The following is a 20,225-nucleotide window of genomic DNA, read 5'->3' on the forward strand; positions in this document are numbered from 1 at the left end:
TGGGCGTAAGTTTGAGATACTCAGGTAGGATGATCTAGGGCTAAAGAGAACTGTCCCAATCCAGCCATAGAAAGAGGCTCAGGTGAGAACTGGTATTGTCATTTCATGGGAAGTCCCGCAGGGGCTTCCTGAAGGGCCAGACCACAGAAACCCAGGCATCACCTTGGGGACTTCCACAGTACCCAGCAGAGCTGTACCTTGTTACTCAAGCACTTTTCTGATCCTGGAGGTAAATTTTACCTTGTAAAATTTCCTACTCCGCCGCTCCTATGCCGATAAATTTTAAGACAAAATACCATGTAACCTCACTAGCCACTTACTCGCTGAGGATCCAAGCAATATAAATACCCTTTGATTAAACCACATAAAACAATAAACCAAAAAGCATTTCTTCCAGTCTTCAATGTTTGTATTCAAAGTTTGTTCTCTCCTAAATTCTGGTGGTATCTTCCAAATATTTTGCCCAAATTTGTCAACAAAATTTCTATTGGCCTATTTTTGAAAAAATAATTAAATTTGCCTGAATTTGGCAATAAGTTTTTATTGACTTTTCTTGCCCACAAATAGAATATTTTCTCTTAATTATTATGTTGCCTATGCTAAACACTACAGTTTAATTATTATTAATTATTTAATTAATTATTAATTATTATGTTGCAATAGGTAGTCTATGCTTGTAATATACAACTTCAAATGTTTGCATGTAGAAATTATATAAAAGAAAGTCTCTTCCATTCCACCCTATTCCTTAACTCCTTAGAATTCCTACCCAGAAGGAGCAACTGTTATCAGTTTTGCTCTTCTCTGAGAACAATTCTATGAATATTCAATCAAATGATTTTTACAAACTCCATTTTATACAAATAACATACCATTTACATAGAACTGTGCTTTGCTTTTTTCACTTAAAATGATCTTGGAGATCATTATGATCTCATTACCTACAGAGTGTCTCATTCATTTTAATAGCTACCTAATAATATACTTTACGGATGCATTATAATTTATTTTATTGTATCACTCAGTATAGGGATATAATTAGGTTGGAAAAAACATTAAATTAGTAAGAGTCAAAGGTCATGATGATGAGTTTCTCTTTGAACACAATCTTGGATTAGCATCTCCTACAGACTGATCAAGGCCTACTCTTCTGAAGCTAGATGGAAGTTCCTAATGAAATTTATGATTGATCTGAGGTAAACCAAACATAGCTTCATCCTTGGTCTCTTGCAAACATGTTTTTTTACTTTCTCACCTTCTCATATTTCCTCATGCCCTTTACTGGAAACCCATGCCTTCTTAATTTTCACCAGTTGTCAGTATTCTTCCTATTAAAATTCCACTGTCAAATTCATTTCCTTCTCTAAGACTTCCACCATGGCCTCCATCACCATAGAGCAGGATGTGATTTTTTTCTCCTTCAATTTACTTGAGAAACATTTGTAACTCCGTGTCATCTTGAATTATGGTTATGGAAGTATTAGTGCGTGCTCCATCTCCTTTGCCAGACTGCTTGCCCATTGAGGGTGGTAATGTACAAAACATAGGGCTGTCCTTCACAGGACTATTAGAGCCTTTTGTATATTTTGACTTAATAAATATGTGCTGCATAAATATATATCCTCTGGGTGTGATTCTATTGGATTCTGCTGAATTAGAATAGGGCACTGAATTAGCAGTTAGTAGCTGTGAGCCCTCCTCCTGCCTCTGAAGTTGCTATCAGGTAGTTATTGGATGAAGTATATAAACTCTTAAAACATTCGTATTTTAAAAATGGAATAAAATATCTGGACTATCTAGATCACTGCTTGTTGTGAGAATCAAATGAAATAGTGGTTTTATAAGAAAACTCTCAGCATTAGGAAAAAAAATCAAAGGTCTCCTAGTCCAATGACCTATCCATTGATCAAAATCTCTATATATCAACATCTTTGTACGTAAACCATAAACTTATGTATGAAAATTTCCAGAGGCATAGAAGTATCAATCCAGTATAGAAGGCCATTTTATGTTTGTGCAGCTCTGAGTATTGTTAAGAGTGGCCATACAGTGAAATCCATGTTATGTCACTTGATAATGAAAAGTTTGCTATATCTAACTGGTGACAGGCTCCCAATCTCTGAAGTAGTCTTACTCTGGTCATTTCATTAATTTCCCAATAACTCAATCCCACTTTTACAAGATTAGATTGTTTGGAACACAGTGACAGTATTATTGCAGAATTTAAAAATCTCAACTGAGATTTGAACCTCACGAACATTCGAATCTCAGCTCTTTCACTTAATTCTTGACATTAGGCATGTGGCTTACATTTTCTATGCTTCAGTTCCCTCATTTGTAAAGTGGGGATCAAAACGTAATCTATCTCATAGGTTTGTTCGTTTGAGTACTATCAATAAATATCTTTATAGAATATATATATGAAAAAAACCTTTTCATAGTGCCTCAGTAGTTGATAGCTATAATTAACTTTCAATGTTATTCTCAGGTCTATTGATCCAACAGAAATGACTTTGTATAATGTAACAATGTGTCCATATTGGCTATATTGGATGAAATATACTTACACAAGAGATTAAATGATATGAATATATTATTATTTGATTTTATTTTAAGAAATAAAAAATTTAAAAAAACAGAAAAAAATTAATTAAAAAAATAAAGTAAAAATCTCAACTAATCCTAACAATGATCTAATGAGCTATACAAAGTCTTGTGCACTTTCTTCGGTATACTGTAGTGTTTAGCATAGGCAGTATGCTGTCCTAGAAAGAGTGCTACATAATGAGTAAGCCTCACAATTTGGGTATCTTAACCTCTGTAGGTGAAATCAAACCTATCCCAAACAGCGTTGGTTGAGAACTAACAAATAATGTATACAAACGCATTTGAAAAGCACCATCAACAATAATCAGGGCTGATACTATTATTATCTGGTATAGAACCTCAGTCATATTTTCCTTCCTCACTATGATTTCCACATAAAGAAGCAATAAATTTCAAAGCAAACTAATGCTGAATTATTAAAACTTATACTTCCTGAGAATGTCCTATACAAGGATAGAACTAATTCATACACATCTCCATTTCAGATATAACGATACACTCTATTGAAAGATAGTTGTAAGACTAAACCGTTTGGTAATTTTCTATTACAACATACCTGGGCCAGAACTGGCTGCCTGCAGGCCTTATGGGTATGTATGTGTACCTCCCTTTAACTACCAGAAACTCTCAGGTACTCAGAGCAAACTTACAGTGTTAAAACGTAAGGAGTTCAAAGGAGATCTAGAAATCTTAAAAATCCCTATCATTGTTATAGAAGATGTACAAATAATGTAACACGTAAACCAAAAAAAGGTATCCATTTTGCCAACTGATGGTCGCATAATCACTCATGTTAGCTTATATCTATTTTGCTCTAGACATCTGCCATCCCATCCCTTCTTATATAAGTGGTATAACTGAGCCACTCAAAAGATCTCAAATAATTAGGACAATTTTAGCCCTCCAAAACTTGAAAGTTTAACTGGGAAGCTATCAGGTGCACAAGACATACTCGGTGTAAAGAAAACTTACCTTCTGTGTGCACCGCTGACACATAGGTCCAGTTGTACCTCTTCACTATGTCCACCATGGCCCGTGCCTGCTGGGCATCTGAAGGCACGACCCTCATGAAGTACTTGAACAGAGTTTTGTCGCTCAGATCCATGCTTGTTGCCGAGTAAGCAATTTGAGGTATGTTGAAAAGCTGGAGCAAGTTCTGGACCTGAATGGCCACAGAACTGGAGCCAGGCCCGATGACCCCGACTATGGGCTTCTTGGAGCGGAAGGAAGAGGAAGAGCCATCCACACAGCGCACCAAGCCTTCTTCTTCTTCTGAAGAAATGAGGGAGTCCCTTATAAACTCAATGCTCTGCTCTAGGGCCACGGCCGAATGCCAGCAGGAGTCCCTGATCTCGCAGCCCAGGGTGATGTTGGGCAAGAGCGTGGGGTCTGAGTTGATCCTTTCCAGGGTGTGCAGCATGGCCTCCACCCTCTGAATGCCATACTGTTCACGAACTGCCCCACACTTCCGCTCATGAACTTTGTCCACAGTGGGCTGGTGGTGGACAGAAAAGAGAGCCCCGATAATGATGTCACCAGGCATGTGAGCCACCACCCTCCTCTCACTGGACTGTGCGCTCCCACGGACATCTTCTTTCAAAAGCAGGACTGACAGGATCAACAGAAGGACCATTTTAGGAAAGGAGTTCAAGCTAATAAAGACAGCATGGTGGGGAAAATTTAGGCGAGTTCTGAGAGAGAGAATCCGGTGATGTCCTATGGTGAGCCGCAAACCAAAAAATCAGTCAGTGATTTAGATGTGCTCTCTAAAGGACCACCATGTCCCCAGGGACCATTTAGTTAGATGCATCCATATGTGATCACGATCTTCAAAACCTGGGGGGAAAAAATAAAATGGGGATTTAGCAATGTAAGTGCAACCGGATTGGGAAGCTCGAACAGTCTATGCTAATAGAGAAAGAGAGGTCTTTCTGATGTAGGTGACTTGAGAAAAAGAATCCAAAAATCTTTCTGACTCTTCTTTGCCTGTCTCCTTTGTGATTCTGTGATTTGATAAAAGCAGCTGATACAGCTTCTTGATCCTACCTGGCTTAGGTTAATATTTTTTTCATTTGCTCATCTGGAGTACACAAAACCAAATCTCATGTGTGGGAGGCCCAACTATACTCTGACACGAAGGTGAGGGAAAGCACCTAAAAGAAGTATGCCGTGAACAGAAATCTTCAAAAAAACCCCAAATATTAGACATTGGTGATCCCAATAATAACGACGGTATTTGTTTGTTTGTTTTAGAAATGCTCTTTGTGTCCTTCCAAATTTTCAGCATTAAGCATGTACTGATTATGCAATTAAAAAATAAAGTTACTTTAAAAAAAAGCCTACAAACCCCATCTTCAAATGCAATGTAAAGCAAGTTGAATAACATTCCCAACATTCCCAAGTTGGGAATAACATTCCCAACATTCCCAAGTTGGGAATAACATTCCCAACATTCCCAAGTATTGAGCTTAGTTTCCATACAATATAGACCAAAGACAAATGAGGTCAGATCAGTATTTTCACATTAAATGAACTATAGGATAGAAGAGGGTTGGAAGATTACAAAGTAAAATGCCCCCAAATACAAAGGCATGGTGCACTGGTACCAATTTTTGCAGAAAAGAATATTCAGGTTCAAATTCCAGTTCTGCTACAAATAACTATTACTAAATTGTTTAACCTCTCAGCACCAGAATTTTGTCATCTGAAAAATGGGGATCATATGTGCTAGGCTGCCCTTATGGGAATCAATATAAGATACCAACTGTGCAAATGTTTTGTATATTGAAAATGGATATATATATTCAAGACATGATTTTTTTCTGTTATTAAATTTCCAAGGGCCTTCTGTGGCTAGGTGGTGAGGACAGAAAATTCTCTGGCAACACACTCAGTTCTCCAGAGTCTTCAAAGTAATTACAGAGTCTTGTAATAAAATTGACAGTAATCAGTCCTTTACCCCGATCCAGGAAAAATTTCCACATCATGAAGATTCAAAGGGCTGGAGGGATGCATATTTGGAACTATACTTCCAAGTAGAAACTTAGTATAGCTATGAATATAGTCATCTATTTTAGTTTAAACTCCTGGGGAAGAAGAAAATTTTGTCCCAGGTTGCCTACAGCAAATTCTAGCATGATTTATAAAAGAGAACTGACAAATTAGTGATCTGGGTTATTTAAAGGATTGTTTAAGAGACTTATTTTGTAAGTTATTAGCTCTGCCAGCCAAAGATCTCAAGTTGTTTTAAAGTGACTCCCTAAGCATCACCTTTCAAAGACAGGTGATGTTGCTTCAGGAGTTTATGCAATTATGATGATGTTTCTTCAAGAATACCAATGGTTTTCAAGACTCATCAGATCTGCAAAAATTCTAGTCCAGACACATAATGAATATAACCTGAATCACATTTCTAATCACTCTCACCCTCATTTTCACCATTTCCTTCCACTGTTTCCAATGGCAACAGAGAAATGCTCCCTCTGTACAGTGCCAAACACTAAAACACACACACACATGCGCACACACACACACACACACACACACCTCATCAAATAGCTACACGCTCCAGAGTAACTAGATTTTTAGCAATATTTAGGGGAAAAATCAGCATTGGTATGGAAGTTGGCATTGTAGACAAGGGGGAAGGAAACAAAGACATATTAATTTTCTCGTTGGGAAATTATCTGAATATTCTCAAGCTTTCCCTTCACTTTACTTAGACCAAAGACTTGGGGACCAATGCTTATTATCATGGTCATGTGAATTCTACTTCAGACAAAAAAAAATCTGAAGTAAAAGGAATCACAATTTCTCATTAAATCCAGAATGTTAGTAAGCAAATCCAGTAACAAAACAGGACTCATTTTTATTATGTAAGAGCATCAAAGCGACATGAGAGACTAGAAGTGGCCCATCAAACTGATGAACCTAAAATATCGATCTCATGCATTTTATGTTAGAGTTATTTCCAGCAAGCCCCATGTACTGAGAATATATATTGATACACACACACACACATATATATATATATGTAACTTCCTATGATAGGCTAAATTAATTACTTAACTCATTCAACAAATACCTATTAACTACAGAGTGGCAAAGACTAATATAACAAAGAAGTACAGTGATGTACATTGATAATTACCATCATTATCTTTCATTGAGCGCCCATCATACACCAGGCGTTTATTCACTAACTCATTAATCATATATTTATGGCCTGCCTATGCTATGACTCTCTCCTGGGAATCAAACATTCAAGAGAAAACAGGGTGTACATGCTCCCTATACTCATGGGGCTTACAAATCAGTACTCTAAAACAGTGGTCCCCAGCCTTTTTGGTACCAGAGACCGGTTTCCTGGAAGACAATTTTTCCACGGAAGTGGAGGGGGGGATGGGGGGGATGATGATTCAGGTGGTAACGCAAACAACGGAGAGCAATGGGGAGCGGCAATGAAGTTGCACTTGCTCGCCGCTCACCTCTTGCCGTGAGGCCTGGTTCCTAACAGGACGGTCTGGTACCAGTCCAAGGCCCAGGGGTTGGGGATCCCCACTCTAAAAGGTGACTTGAACTGGAACCTGATGAGTGCAAAGAACAATAAAATGAAGAATGAAGTCAGTCATGTGAAAAGTGTGGCTAGAACATAAATAACGAGCGCAATTATGGTACAAAATGAGGTTGGAAAGATACGGAACGGCCAGACCATGTAGGATCTTGTAGGCTCTTAAGGAACTTGGAACTTAAGTGCAACAGAAAGCCACTGAGGAAGTGTAAACAAATGACTGGCACAATCCAATCGTAGAAAAGATTCTCCCAGCTCCTCATTGTTCCGGATAGTGGACTTGAGAAATCTGAGACTCTTATAATACTCTAGGTAAGAGATGATAGTGGCTTGGCTATGATTGGTGACAGTGGATATGGAGAGAAGTGGACACAGTCAGATATCTTTTGCAAGTAGAATCAACTGGACTTGCTGACGGACTGGATGTGGGTAAGGTAGAGAGGAATCAGTGTCTACTCCTAGGTTTTGAGTCTAACAAACTAGTATATTCTGGTATCATTAAAAGGGATGGAACTGACTGGAACAGAAACAGATGGGCTCAAGGGAAAACAATGATTTTCTTTTGAACATGTTAAATTTGAGATGGTTTGGAAGCATCCAGGTATAGCTGTCAAAGAGGAAGGAAGATATGTAAGCGTGGACCGAGAGGAGTTTTTTGGCTTAAAGATGTAAACCGGGGGTCACCAATATATAAACACTTTGAAATGAATAAAATTACCTAGAGAGCAAGTATAAATAAAGAAAAGGTGGGGCTGAAAAGTAAGCCCCACAGAGAGGTAAGGCTGTGGGAAAGCCAGCTAAGGAAACAGAGGCAGCTCAGAAAGTAAGGAGAGAAAGCAAGAACATGTGATATCAGAGATGCCAAAAGAGAATGCCCTGGGCACTTTATAGTTGCAGACATATGCAAGGCTTTCATGCTTCTCGTTCCCCCAGAAGATATTATATTCTATGTGCATTGTGTATCTGCGTCTGTATGTGGGTATGTCTGTATGTGTGGTATGTGTGTGTCAATAATCCTTATAACAACCCTGAGATGTAGGTATTATTTTATTCTATTTTCCTAATGATGTAATGGGTTTTAATAACTTAAAAACAAGCCAATCATGGAATGATGGAGCTAGAATTCATGTCTATGCCTAGTGACTCCATAACATACTCTTATTATCATCTTTTGTCACCTTACCACCCCTTCTGCCAAGAGAGGTATTTCCAAAGTCCATGAAAACTGAGAGGGGCCACCCAAACACAGTTTGAACTTCCAAGGGAGCTAGAATCTAACAGGAGTTTGCTTAAAAAATAGTGATGAACATTTCAGGAAAAGAGATGATTCATACCTAGAAGGTACAAATGTGTATGACTATCTGGCAGAAATATATTTTTATTGCCCTGGCATCCCCTACTAGATTATGACCTGCCAGATTATAAATCAATGATTATTTCATAATCTGCCTTGAATACACACAGTGACTATATTTTATTGATACTAGCTATGAAGCTCAGATACCTGGAAAGTATATTCTGAAATTATGACTTAGAAATTTGACAGAATTGTGCTACAACTCAGATTATTATAAGGTTAAACAACAAGTCATCCCACGTGCTCCTAAAATACAAGAAATCGATACAGCATAAATTCTAAATAGACCAACAGAGTATACCCTAGCTCTATCAGCATCGCTCATTTGTTCAGTAAGTCTTTATTAAGTAACTGTGCTGTACTAAGCACTCTTCTAGTCCCTGAGGATTCAATTATGGGCAAGGCAGACACAAATTCATGCCCTCATGGAGCCTGTAATCCAAGGTGGTGTGTCACACTATAAATAAGATAAGGAAATAAAATATTGTATGCTATACAGTAATAAGTGTTAAAGAGAAACAATAAGCCAGGGAAGGAAGATAGAAAGTATCAGGGATATGGAAAAAAATTTTAATAATGTAGCCAAAGAAGTTTAAACTGTAAAAGTAAAATTGGGTAAATAACTAAAAGAAGTAAGAGAATGAGTCATGCAAATAACAAGGGAATGAACACTCCAGGTTAAAAAAAAAAGTAAATGCTAAGTCCCTGAGGCAGGTTTATGCTTAGTGTGTTGAGAAACAGCAAGGAGGCCAGGGTGACTGCAGTGAAGTAAAAGTGGGGAGAGAGGAAGAAGGGAGGTTTGAGAGCTAGTATGATGATCAAAGCCTTTTTGGACTTTGAAAGACTTTGGCTTTAACATTGTGTGAGAGTGATTTTCTGGAAGAGTTTTCAATAGGGGAGGGACACACAATGACCAACTTTTCAACAAGAATAAGGGCACAAAGGCAGAACCAAAAAAGCAATTAGGAAACTACTGCAATAATTCAGGTGAGAGAGATGACAGAGGCCTGGATCAGGAAGATGGTAGTATAGGTAGTGAGAACTAGTAGGATTCTGAATATATCTTGAAGATAGAGTGAAAGGGTTTGCTGTCAGATCTGACTTGGACTGTGAAGGAAAGAGAAGGATCAATGAGGACACTAAGGTTTTCAGTCTGAGCAAATAAAAGATGGTACCATGTTGACTGAGGCGGAGAAAACTGTGGAGGAGCAGATCTGGGTGGAGATAACCGAAATTCAGTTTTGATACACCAATTTTTAATTCTTGTTAGAAATTCAAGAAGAGATATTTAATAAGCATCTGATATAAGAGGTTGAAATTCTGGAGAGAGGTCTGCATAGGAGATATAAATGGAGGAGGCATCAGTATGTAGATGTTCTTTTTTGTAAAACATAAAACTGGATGAAATCACCTAGGAATTGGAAAGAGAAAAACTAGTTCTGAGACTGAGGCCCGGGGAATTTCAATGTTTAAACTCCCAAAGACCCAGAGACAAGGAAAAACCAGCAAAGGAGACTGAAAAAATTTTTGAACAGAAACCTTACCTTGTAAAGTGTATGTGTGGTGGGGAGGGGGATGAAATGTGAAGTATTCAAGTTCTATTAAAGCAAAAATAAAAACAGATATGGCTGTGTTTTCACAAGAAATATTATGAGTGTGTGTGTATGCACGGTTGGGAAACATACACAGTGACATTAATGAGATGTCCTCTGGGTGATGAGAATATGCATAATTTTTAATTTCTTCTTTGCTTTTATCTGTGCTTTCTAAGTTTCTGAATTTCTACTAGCAAAGCTATTTGTTATTTGTGATGTTTTTTTAAATGTGGGATTGAGGGATCTACTTTCTAAATTTCTGCCCCAGTCTCTCTTATGGTCATCTCCTCTCAATCTGCCCCTCCTTGGAAGTCTGCTAGTCAAGTTAAATTTGGGTCTCCTTTAGGTATTCTGAATATATCTTGAACCCCTTTGCCCCAGTGGTTCTGTTCACGCTGCTTCTTAGCCCTGATATGCTCTTGTTTCATGGCCTTAAGGCAGAGTTTTTAAGAGCATGGGCTTGGAGTCAAGTAGACTCGGGTTTGAATCCTGGCACTGCCATCTGTTGGCTGTGTGCCCTTGATCACCTAGCTTCTCTGAGCCTAACTGGAATGAGACTAGTACCTACCTCAAAGAGTTTTAATGAGGATTGAATGAAGTAATATTTTTCAATAGGCCCTTTATAAAAGCTTCCCAGGTCCCTCACCTTGCAGTATGTGCTGTATTCTAAATGCAAGTGGCATTTTTGTCCATACTTTTTAATGTTATTTATTAAGCTAATATTATAGCTATTTATACATGTTTTGTCTTCCAATAGACTTCAAACTCTTTAAATATTAAATCTGTGCCATACGCAACACCTAGTATTAACAGATATTCAATAAATCCTGCTGAATGAACAAATAACTAAAGGGAGTTGCCTGCACTTTGCTTTCTGGTCAGTTACTTGATTGAGGTGTAAAGATAGTGCCCCCTGCCTCACTGTGGAAAACTGGAAAATGGATATTGAAACTCAAATGGTCCAGGCAACAGGGGACATCAAAAAGATAAGTACGGACTAACAAAGTAGGAGGGAGAAACCTTTGGTGTTCCCCATGGCTTTTTGATATATTAAGGAAAATAGCATCATAGAACTAGAAAGAGTCCTATAGATGATTCAGTTTAACTGAGACCCACGGAGAATAAATGATTTTTAGCAGGCCTAGGACCAGAACCGAGAAAATATCGTCTCAAAACCCAGATTTAATCACACCCTGCAACTTGGTGTCTGTTCTTCTACAATTTTCTAAGCATATAATCTTTAATACATAGATTTTTTATTTAAATGGAATATTAGTATGAAATCTATATTGCAATATACTTTTATTCTCTACATAATGTATTATAAATACCTTTTGAGATTAGTTCATTTTGATGATGGGGATAACAATAAGAATAATTAAAATTCACAGAGAGCTTACTATGTTCTAGGCACTGTGCTTAGCGTTTCACACGAAACGTCATTTAACTATCATTTAAAAAAACTGTAAGATAGATCATGTTATGTATATTTTATGCTTGAAGTATCTGGGACTCAGAGAGAGAGAACAGTTTGGCTAAGATTCTAAAGCAAGTGAGTATCAGAGCCAAGATTCACACTTAGAGCTTCTATTTCTTTTTAACAGTTGCATAGTATTCAATTATATGAGTGCACTAAAATTTATTTAATTACTCCCTATTTTTGGATATTTAGATTGTTTGTAGATTTTACTACTATCATCAACAACGTTGCACTTTAATTAGTTTTAGAACTATTTCTATAGGACAAATGCATGATATTGCTGGCATGAATCTTCCCACATTTTACAATCTATTAATTTAGATTGTAAAAGGTGGCATTAACTTCACTCTCAGTCCCTTCTCCTTAAGCTTGTCAATTCTGGGTACCACACAATGTTCTTTCCATAAGAACCTGCTTTCTCTTGCTTGTATACAAGTTCATGAGTGAGGCCATTTCTCCTTAGATATCTCACCAGGAGGTTCATTCATTCATTTAACAAAAGTCTGGTAGAAAAAAAAAAAGGAGGGGGAATAGTAAAACCGTATTATTTTATTTTCGGTGTATGGAGCCTTTTCCCATTTACTCCTATTTCAAACTAAAACAAAATTACCACTAAGAAAGTCTGATTATCCCCATTTCATATATCAGAAAATAGAGTCTCCAAGATAATAAATTATTTGCTTTAGGTTATAAATCTGATGTGGTAGGTGTTAGAGGTTGGTAGCTATGTTTTTTAATTCATCATATATAGGTGAATATATATATTCTATACATGTATATTCTTGCATAGATAATGGGAAGAAATTAATACAATAATTTTTAAAAGCTTTCAAAATGTTATAGATCTATGATCTAAAAATATGGAGCACGTTAATTCAATCAAAAGTAGTAAATGATAGGAGTTTATATAAATAGTATAACTTATATGGTATTTTGATTTAGGGTCCTATTTTCAGAAGCACTAGGCTACTTTATTCAATGTTCTATATCATATACTTTGGGTTCATAGCATAATAAAATTAATCACTACCCCATTATAAAAAAATAATATATATTTAATATGCATGAAAGTACTGGGCCTCAGGTAATCATACAGTCCCATACTGGATCCTAAATGAATAAGAAGAAGAAGTATTGGTGGGTAGAATTTACCATAAATGACAACTTACATAGTAATCAGATTCACAGCTTACATTGTCTTTTATTTTCAACAATCTTCTCAAACACTGACCATCTTTCTGGCACAAATTTCTCTTATATAACTTAATCCCCACACAAGCAAATCATACAGCTCAGGACATCAACACTAAAATGATTCCTTCTGCCTGAGCAACAGCCTCATCACATATAGGGGTGTCAATGTTGCATATGCCATGGATGGCTTTGATACATTTTCCTGAAAACCAGTGCATCCGAAAGATAAGAGACACTCTGAGGTATAATGATACCGAGAGCGTTGTAGTCCGAGGAAAGCTCCACTGTTGTATCTATCTCAAGCACACATCTGTGACCCTGTAAACAAGAAAGTCCAGCACCCCCTCCATTTAGCCCAGGACAAAAAATATGCCATATTTTAACTGAAACCCCCTTAAAGCAAAAAGGGGCCATAAAATAACATTGTACAAAAGTGAAATCTGTAATTTTGTGCGTTAATTAAAAGGTGCTGGCAGTAGAATAAAGCTCACTAAATCACTGTAAATCATTACACGATTGGTTTAGTAGTCCATGAAGACCTAAAACAGCCTTCTACAGCAAAGCAATAAAAATGATGTAATCCACCGTTAACTAGTCTCAATTTAATTATCATGCAGGGATTCTAAATTTCTTCCCATTTTGCAGCCTTCAGCTGCTTTCTTTTTATTTATGGCATACCTCCCAAGACTGTAAGGCATTATGGTGCATATTATATTGCCTATCATCAGGTGCTTGAAAATGTGGTTTTGCATTTTTAACTCAATCTCTAGTTACTTATTAATAGCTGATATTTATTGAGTGCCTACTTTGTGCTAAATAATATATAAGCATAATTTAATGTAAGTTTCACAACAACCCTGAGGGGTAGGTATGATTACTACCTACATTAAATATCTCTCGAAATTGAGGTTTAGAGGTGAAGAATCTTGCCAGAAGTCTCATACATATAATAAATGGCAGAGTCAGGACATGAATCCAATTTCTCTCCGGCTCCAAAGCTCACACTCAACATAATCAGATGATACTGTTTCCCATCCGACCAAATGGGTGGGTTAGTTAAACCTTATGCACTGGCTGCAAAACATTCTGGAGACTGCTTTCCACTAAATTCTTATGTAATGTCGATCAGCTTCATTCGGAAGCTGTACAAACCAACCAAATAAATATAGGTAACTCTGTCTCATGGAATCATTTAGATCAGGCCTTCTCAAGCTTAGACCTGTTGATAGTTTGGACTAGACAAATTTTTGGTTTTGGGGGGCTGCCATCTTGTGCATTGCAGGATGTTTAGCAGTATCCCTGATCTGCAGATGCCAACAGCACACACCTCCTCTAGCTGTGATGAATAAAAATGTCCCCAGACACTGTCAAATGTTCCTTGCAGGTCAAAGTCATTCCCAATTGAAAACTGCTGATTTACTGAAAACTCATCCTTGTCAAGGTCTATGTAATCATCAAAAAAGAAGATGACTAAGAGTCATCTGGATGTGTCCGTCCCACAAAGCATTTTTTTCTGAAATGTCCTAATAATTCTAAGGAGAGTAGTTTGGAGAGTAGTAGGCAAGTAGATTTGCCTTATTCCTTCTTTACATTGCCACTTGTTTCCGGCTCCATCATCTTGTTTTGGAGCTTGGAATTTCAACTTGAGAAATACAGATTAAACTGTCAGAGTCAAAGAAGACATTGCCTTACATTAACTAAGCATAGTTCTGAACATTCACAAATTACAAAAACTAAATGTGAGAAGAGTATCCTATGGTACCTGTCACCGTTTCAAAGGCTATGTGAAATACAAAGTTCATTATAATTTTTTAAAGATAAAGAATAATAACTTTATATAGTAATTTTCACGTTGGTTTTTCAAAATCTTATTTTTAAAAAAGTAATATAATATTATTTACCTTTCTTCTGGGTCTTTAAAGGATTCTACTACATTACCTGTATTGTGTAATACTTTGTATGAAAACAAATTGATTTTTAATATTTTAAAATTATTCTTCTGCAAAATATTATGATGCAACAGGCTACATTATTATTACAGGGCCCATTAGTGCCATTATGACTATGAACTTTTAATTTTCCTCAGAACATTCATGCTCAGAAGTTTAAAGTCAGTGGCCTATACCTAGAGTTGTAAAAAATAATCATTAGGGAATTATTCTTAGGCCTTTATAAGACCAACAGAATCACATCAACATAAAATACATTTTCTTGCATCTAACTTTTTCCTTTAAATTTCCTGAATAGTTTGACTAAAATGAAAGAAGCTATTTGAAACAGCAATTATGTATCAACCATATGGTTGTTGAGAAGATTAAACTCAATAACATAGGAAACCTAGGAAACATCTGATATTCAAAGGCCTAGATGGGATTAATAGTCATAACGACCGGTTCTGTACTTTTCACTCTGGGTCTGGCACTTGACTTATATTTGTGTAACTAATTCACCATAATCACTCAATGAGGCTAATAGTGTTACAACCTGTTCTCCATTTTAAAAATGAGGAAGAGAGGCAGAGCAATGTTAAGTAACTTGCCCAAGGTTACATAGCGAATGAGCCACAAAGCTGGGATTCAAACTCAGGCAATCTTGTGCAAGGGTCTGTACTCCCAACCACACCACAAGTCACTGGAAACCACAATGAAACAATTCCATGGTGTTTATCTAATAAAATGGAAAAGTTATCTAATATAATGGAAAAAGGATAAGTCTGAGTTCCAAACAAATCAGACATATGTGTGTGTGTGTATACATACACACACACACACACACACACACACACACGTGTGTATGTGTATAAAATTATACATACATATAATTTTATTTTTCCATTTCCCTGTTACATGACAGTGGAAAGAAACAACCCTCAATTTTAACAACAATAATCACTGCCCTGTATGATTGCTATGAGTATTAAATAAGATATATAATGCTTGGCACGGTGCCTGATGTGCTCAGTAAATGATAGTTATTAGAGCAGAGATGAGCCTGCACCGAGACCTTTCCTTGTTTCCCAAGCAAAGGTACATACACGACTAAAGGTACATACAATTCAAATGAGATTAGAACTGATAAAATCTCGATATTTTTTCTCTTGTTTGAGAATTTAAAGAAAATGGAAGCGAGCTTATGGCATAATGTTTTTTAGAACTACGTTTCAACCAACTGAGAGAAAGGAATATCAAGAAAATATTTTCTCAGTTACAGATAGTTGAAATGCAAACTCACAATTTAAATTTTCCTGGGTTATACAAGCACATCATAAACTAAAAAATATTTCTTTTGAGGCTCCTATGTTCTTATATTCTCCAAACTCCACGCAATGAAAGTGATGACTAAATGATGCCTCGGGTCTAGGATTAACATTTCTGTGAATATTAAAAATAACACATATTTCTCAATTGTAGAATGGTCCTGCTTTGTAGTAATACACCTTCAGTTTATCCAAATGCCAAACTGATCAGCTTTAGCATATACCAACATATATCAAAAGGAGGTAGTCTTCACTATTTTATGAAGTTAGTTTAAACTCCATCTACCAAAATAACAGCAAAAAGTATAAGGAGGAATAGTTGGATGTGTCTCTTCATCTCATGAGGACAGAAATCCTGGGAGAAAATGGTACACAAATAAGTGCAATATTTTTCACGATTAACTTTATCTTATATTTTTTCTACCTGTAATTTCACCTACGTTTCATTGGCACTTAATTTAGTTTTTCTATATAAGATGCTCTGACAATTCCATAAGAGACAATGTAATACGACTCCTATAAAATCTTCAACATGTTTTGAAGAAACGTAAAAAAAACTTACAATTAGTAAAATCTTTTAGTCATGAAAGTAAACATGTTTAATGAGATAAATTATTGAATAGGGAACAAAACAATGTCAACAAGCAGAGTATAACCTGAAGATATTATGTAGCTGCTTAAATATTCTCAAAGTCTGTATACTTTGTACTGGTTGGGCATACTACCTATGAGTGAATTTTTCAGCTTTCACTTTGGCATTTGTCATCATGTCCATAATGTGTACCATGATGTGATGGCAGAGGCTTATGTCTACCTATGAAAGTAAAGTGAAGAACTGGGCAAGTACTTGAATATTCAAATACCACTCCTCTCCTCCAAATAATCTCAATATGCCCTTTAATAAATGAACATTAAAGAGTTTGGTTTCTTGGATGAATTGGGAGATTGGGATTGACATATATACACTAATGTGTATAAAATAGGTAACTAATAAGAAGCTGCTGTATTAAAAAATAAAATAAAATGCAAAAAAATAATAAACATAAAAGCGAATCACAGGTCCTGTGCACACTGAAGGGGAAGGGGATAATGCAAGGGCAAGGATATCAGGAGGTGGTGACCGTGGAAACTACCTTAGAATCTGTCCATCATAGACTTCCAGTACAATGTTGAATAAAAAGTTCAAGGACAAAAAAACAAACAAACAAGAGTTTGGTTTGTTTTTGAATGTAGCCTACAGCAAAAATATTACCATGGGATAGCAAAGATCTAGGGGGTGCAGTGAAAATACCTAAATTATATATTTTGTCAAGCAGATTCTAAATGACCAGGGAAAGCTTTTCTCTTAAAGAAGCAGTAAAGCAATGATGTAGAAAGTACTATATTCTATTCACATTCTTCAAAAACAAACAAAAAAACCCAAACCTTGTAGGATCTGTCCGGAGTGCTGAAAAGGTTTCCAGTGGAGAAGGCTGGAGGCTGGGTTGTGCATTAACCTGATGAGTTCACAAAGCAGTATTTTCAAGTCCCAACCAAAGATCCTTTGAAACAGAAATTGACACCCATAAAGGACAAAAATAGTCACAACTGATTCTTAAATGTGTAACTGCATGGATATAAGAGAGAAATTAAAGGAGGAAATGTCCTGTGCTCCATGAGAGGAATAAGGATCACAAAGCACACCTAACAAGACGCAGCACACCTGCACACTCCAAAACTCAAAAGGATGTCTAGAATGTTGTATAACTAAGAGGATTCTACAGAAAACCTAAGCTTCGCCCCACGGCAGCTAGGGTGGGGGGCTGCACATAGCACAAAGCAGTGCTTCCCTGGCTGCCTCAAAAGGCCAGCAGTTAGCATGAAGGATACAGATGAGCCCTAGATCAGTCTCAAGGGACGTAGAACAATGAAACAACATGTAGAGAATGAAGAAAGTGGAAGGAAGCCACTGCCTTCCCACTGACCTGTGTCAGTTTCTTAGCGGAAAGTAAAGTGTGGGAGAATCTACCTGCTTGGCCACTCAAGCTTTCGATTCAGCTGAGGCGCATCAAGATAGCGCCTGAATAAGCACAGGCACTTGTTAACCTCTCCTCAATTTCCCTTCCCCACAGCGCCCGCTCCGGAGGGAAATGCGGGCAGGTGGAAATCCAGCACCAGTTCCAGAGCCCCCCAGGCTGATTCCTCACTTCCCTCTTCGAAGTCCAAGTGCAGGGTAGACTCTGGTCACCCGGCTAGCTAGTGGGCCTGCCCCGGCTTCTTTCCCCAAGTCGCTGTAGCCAGGGCTCTCTCCTTGGCATGCCGCTCATGCTGCCACTCCGGGGTAACTAGCAGGCTTTGTGTCGGAAGGGAAAGCTACATCCACGGGAGACGAAAGAGCGGGAGGGCGCAGACTGGGGCTCAGAGAGAAGCACGCTAGCCTGAGTGAAAGCGCTGTGCTTTCAGCACCACCCGCTGTCCCCCCTCTTCCCGCAGCAGGCGCCTTGTCACCGCAGCTAACCGATCTACTGGGAAGCGATTCTCCTTCCTCTTCCCCTGCACCTTCGCTTCTCTGAAGTCTGAGCCCTCGGGTGGTTTGGAGGAGCTCAGTCTGAATTCTAAAAGCACGCACCTGGCCCTCAGGGAGCGGGAACTCGCATCCGAAGGCATGCAGAATCCCCTTCTCAACCCTTGCGGCCATTCCCTCATTTACCCCATTGCTCTCGCCCTTTCTCCCCAGCAGGTTTAACTGAAGCCATCCGCGAATGGAGCGGACTTCATCCTTGAGGTTCTGGCCACCCCCGCTGCTCCACCCTCGTCCCCCTCCCCCAAACCAAACTGTAAGCTCCCAGCAAGCGTATAGCTCATACATTCTTCCCGGGCCCGAGGACACTTGGGTAAACAGGCACTGAGCAAGCTTACCCCGCTGTTGGCGGTGCAGCAGGCAGTGAGGCGCGGTCTAGCTAGCCCCCCATAAAGTTGGGCCGCGCGGATCAGCGGGGCAGAGCCGGCCTCTCCAGTCCCGGGCTCCCCCCCGCGCGAGATGATCTTAAGCTCATCGCCTGCGCTCCGTGCGCGCAGAACAGCAGAGCTGAGGGCGGCGTGTGCAGCAATTCTCCCTGCTACTGAGAAAGGGGAGAAGGGGGGGAAGGGGAGAGCGCGGAGGAGGGAGGGGTGGTAGTTTGTATTTATAGAGAACAGAGTTCTCAGCGCAACTTTTTGGTGCCACCAAGTGGCACAGTGAGCTCCTTTAGGAACACAGACTTCGGGTCGAATCTGGATGGGTAAGCCAGCTTCACAGCCAGATGCTCACATGGTGGGAGGGTTGGGGGACATCCCCTCGGACTTGAGTTTTCCCATGTGAACTTTCTCATCTCAGTGGCTGGGATTCAGATCCGTAAATTCTAAGAATGAGCTTGTTTTGAGGGGGAATGTGTACCTGTGCCTCCTTCAGACAAGTGGCAGAGGTGTCAAGGACACTGGGCAGATGCCAGTAGCCTCCTAGGAGTCTAGGAACCCTTGTCTCAGGAAGAATATGTTTCCTTCTCTCTCCTAACCCTTCTGTCCAGATTACAGTATTCTCAAATATCACTCTTAGCTGTCCTGCCATCCTGAGTGCCCAACCTTTAAAGTACGATGCCATTCATTTTCCTTGTGCTAGAATCAATTCCAGATTCTTTACCAAACCCTCATTCAAAGAACATCACAGCTTGCCACCAAACCCCCTTCTTTAATTGCTACCTTTAAAAAAGCATGTGACTTTAGACTCTGTGCATCCAAACCTCTCCAGACAGCACTCAGGACTCCAGGACTCCAGGCTACAAGCTAGGTGTCTGACTGTCCTTCTCACCCATTTCTACAGACCTCTTAGCACACATTACACCAACAGCAAAGCCGAGAGCTTGCAAATGCCTTTGATATTTTGAGGGAAAATACCTTGAAGCTTCCTTTATCCAGATTTTCTGGGCACTCTTCCTTCCTTGTAGGCAGATCCTCAAACCCATAAAATCATAGACACTGCTACTGCATGGGACCTTAGTGACCCAAAACACAGAAGAGCCTCTACATTTTGCAGATGGAGAAACACAGTACACAGAGGTTAAGGGACTTGTTCAAGGTCACACACTTTCCTAGAGACAGCCCAGAGACTACCCAGGGTGATACTAAATGAACACATTTATGCCAAAACT

General features: G+C 38.6%; 1 protein-coding gene across 5 annotated transcripts in view; it reads right to left on the reverse strand.

Annotated features, from left to right (window-relative positions):
- The window catches only part of GRM5 (glutamate metabotropic receptor 5), a 543,349-nt gene extending 539,109 nt beyond the window's left edge, over window positions 1–4,240 (reverse strand). For all 5 annotated transcript variants that reach the window (XM_060157879.1, XM_060157878.1, XM_060157881.1 and 2 more), the window contains exon 1: window positions 3,580–4,240. In XM_060157879.1, coding sequence (XP_060013862.1) covers window positions 3,580–4,240 — 661 coding nt within the window. The remainder of the gene's footprint in view (window positions 1–3,579) is intronic.
- Between the last annotated feature and the right edge of the window lie 15,985 nt (window positions 4,241–20,225).

The sequence above is a fragment of the Lagenorhynchus albirostris genome, chromosome 9, assembly GCF_949774975.1.
Source record: "Lagenorhynchus albirostris chromosome 9, mLagAlb1.1, whole genome shotgun sequence".
Classification (NCBI taxonomy): domain Eukaryota; kingdom Metazoa; phylum Chordata; class Mammalia; order Artiodactyla; family Delphinidae; genus Lagenorhynchus; species Lagenorhynchus albirostris.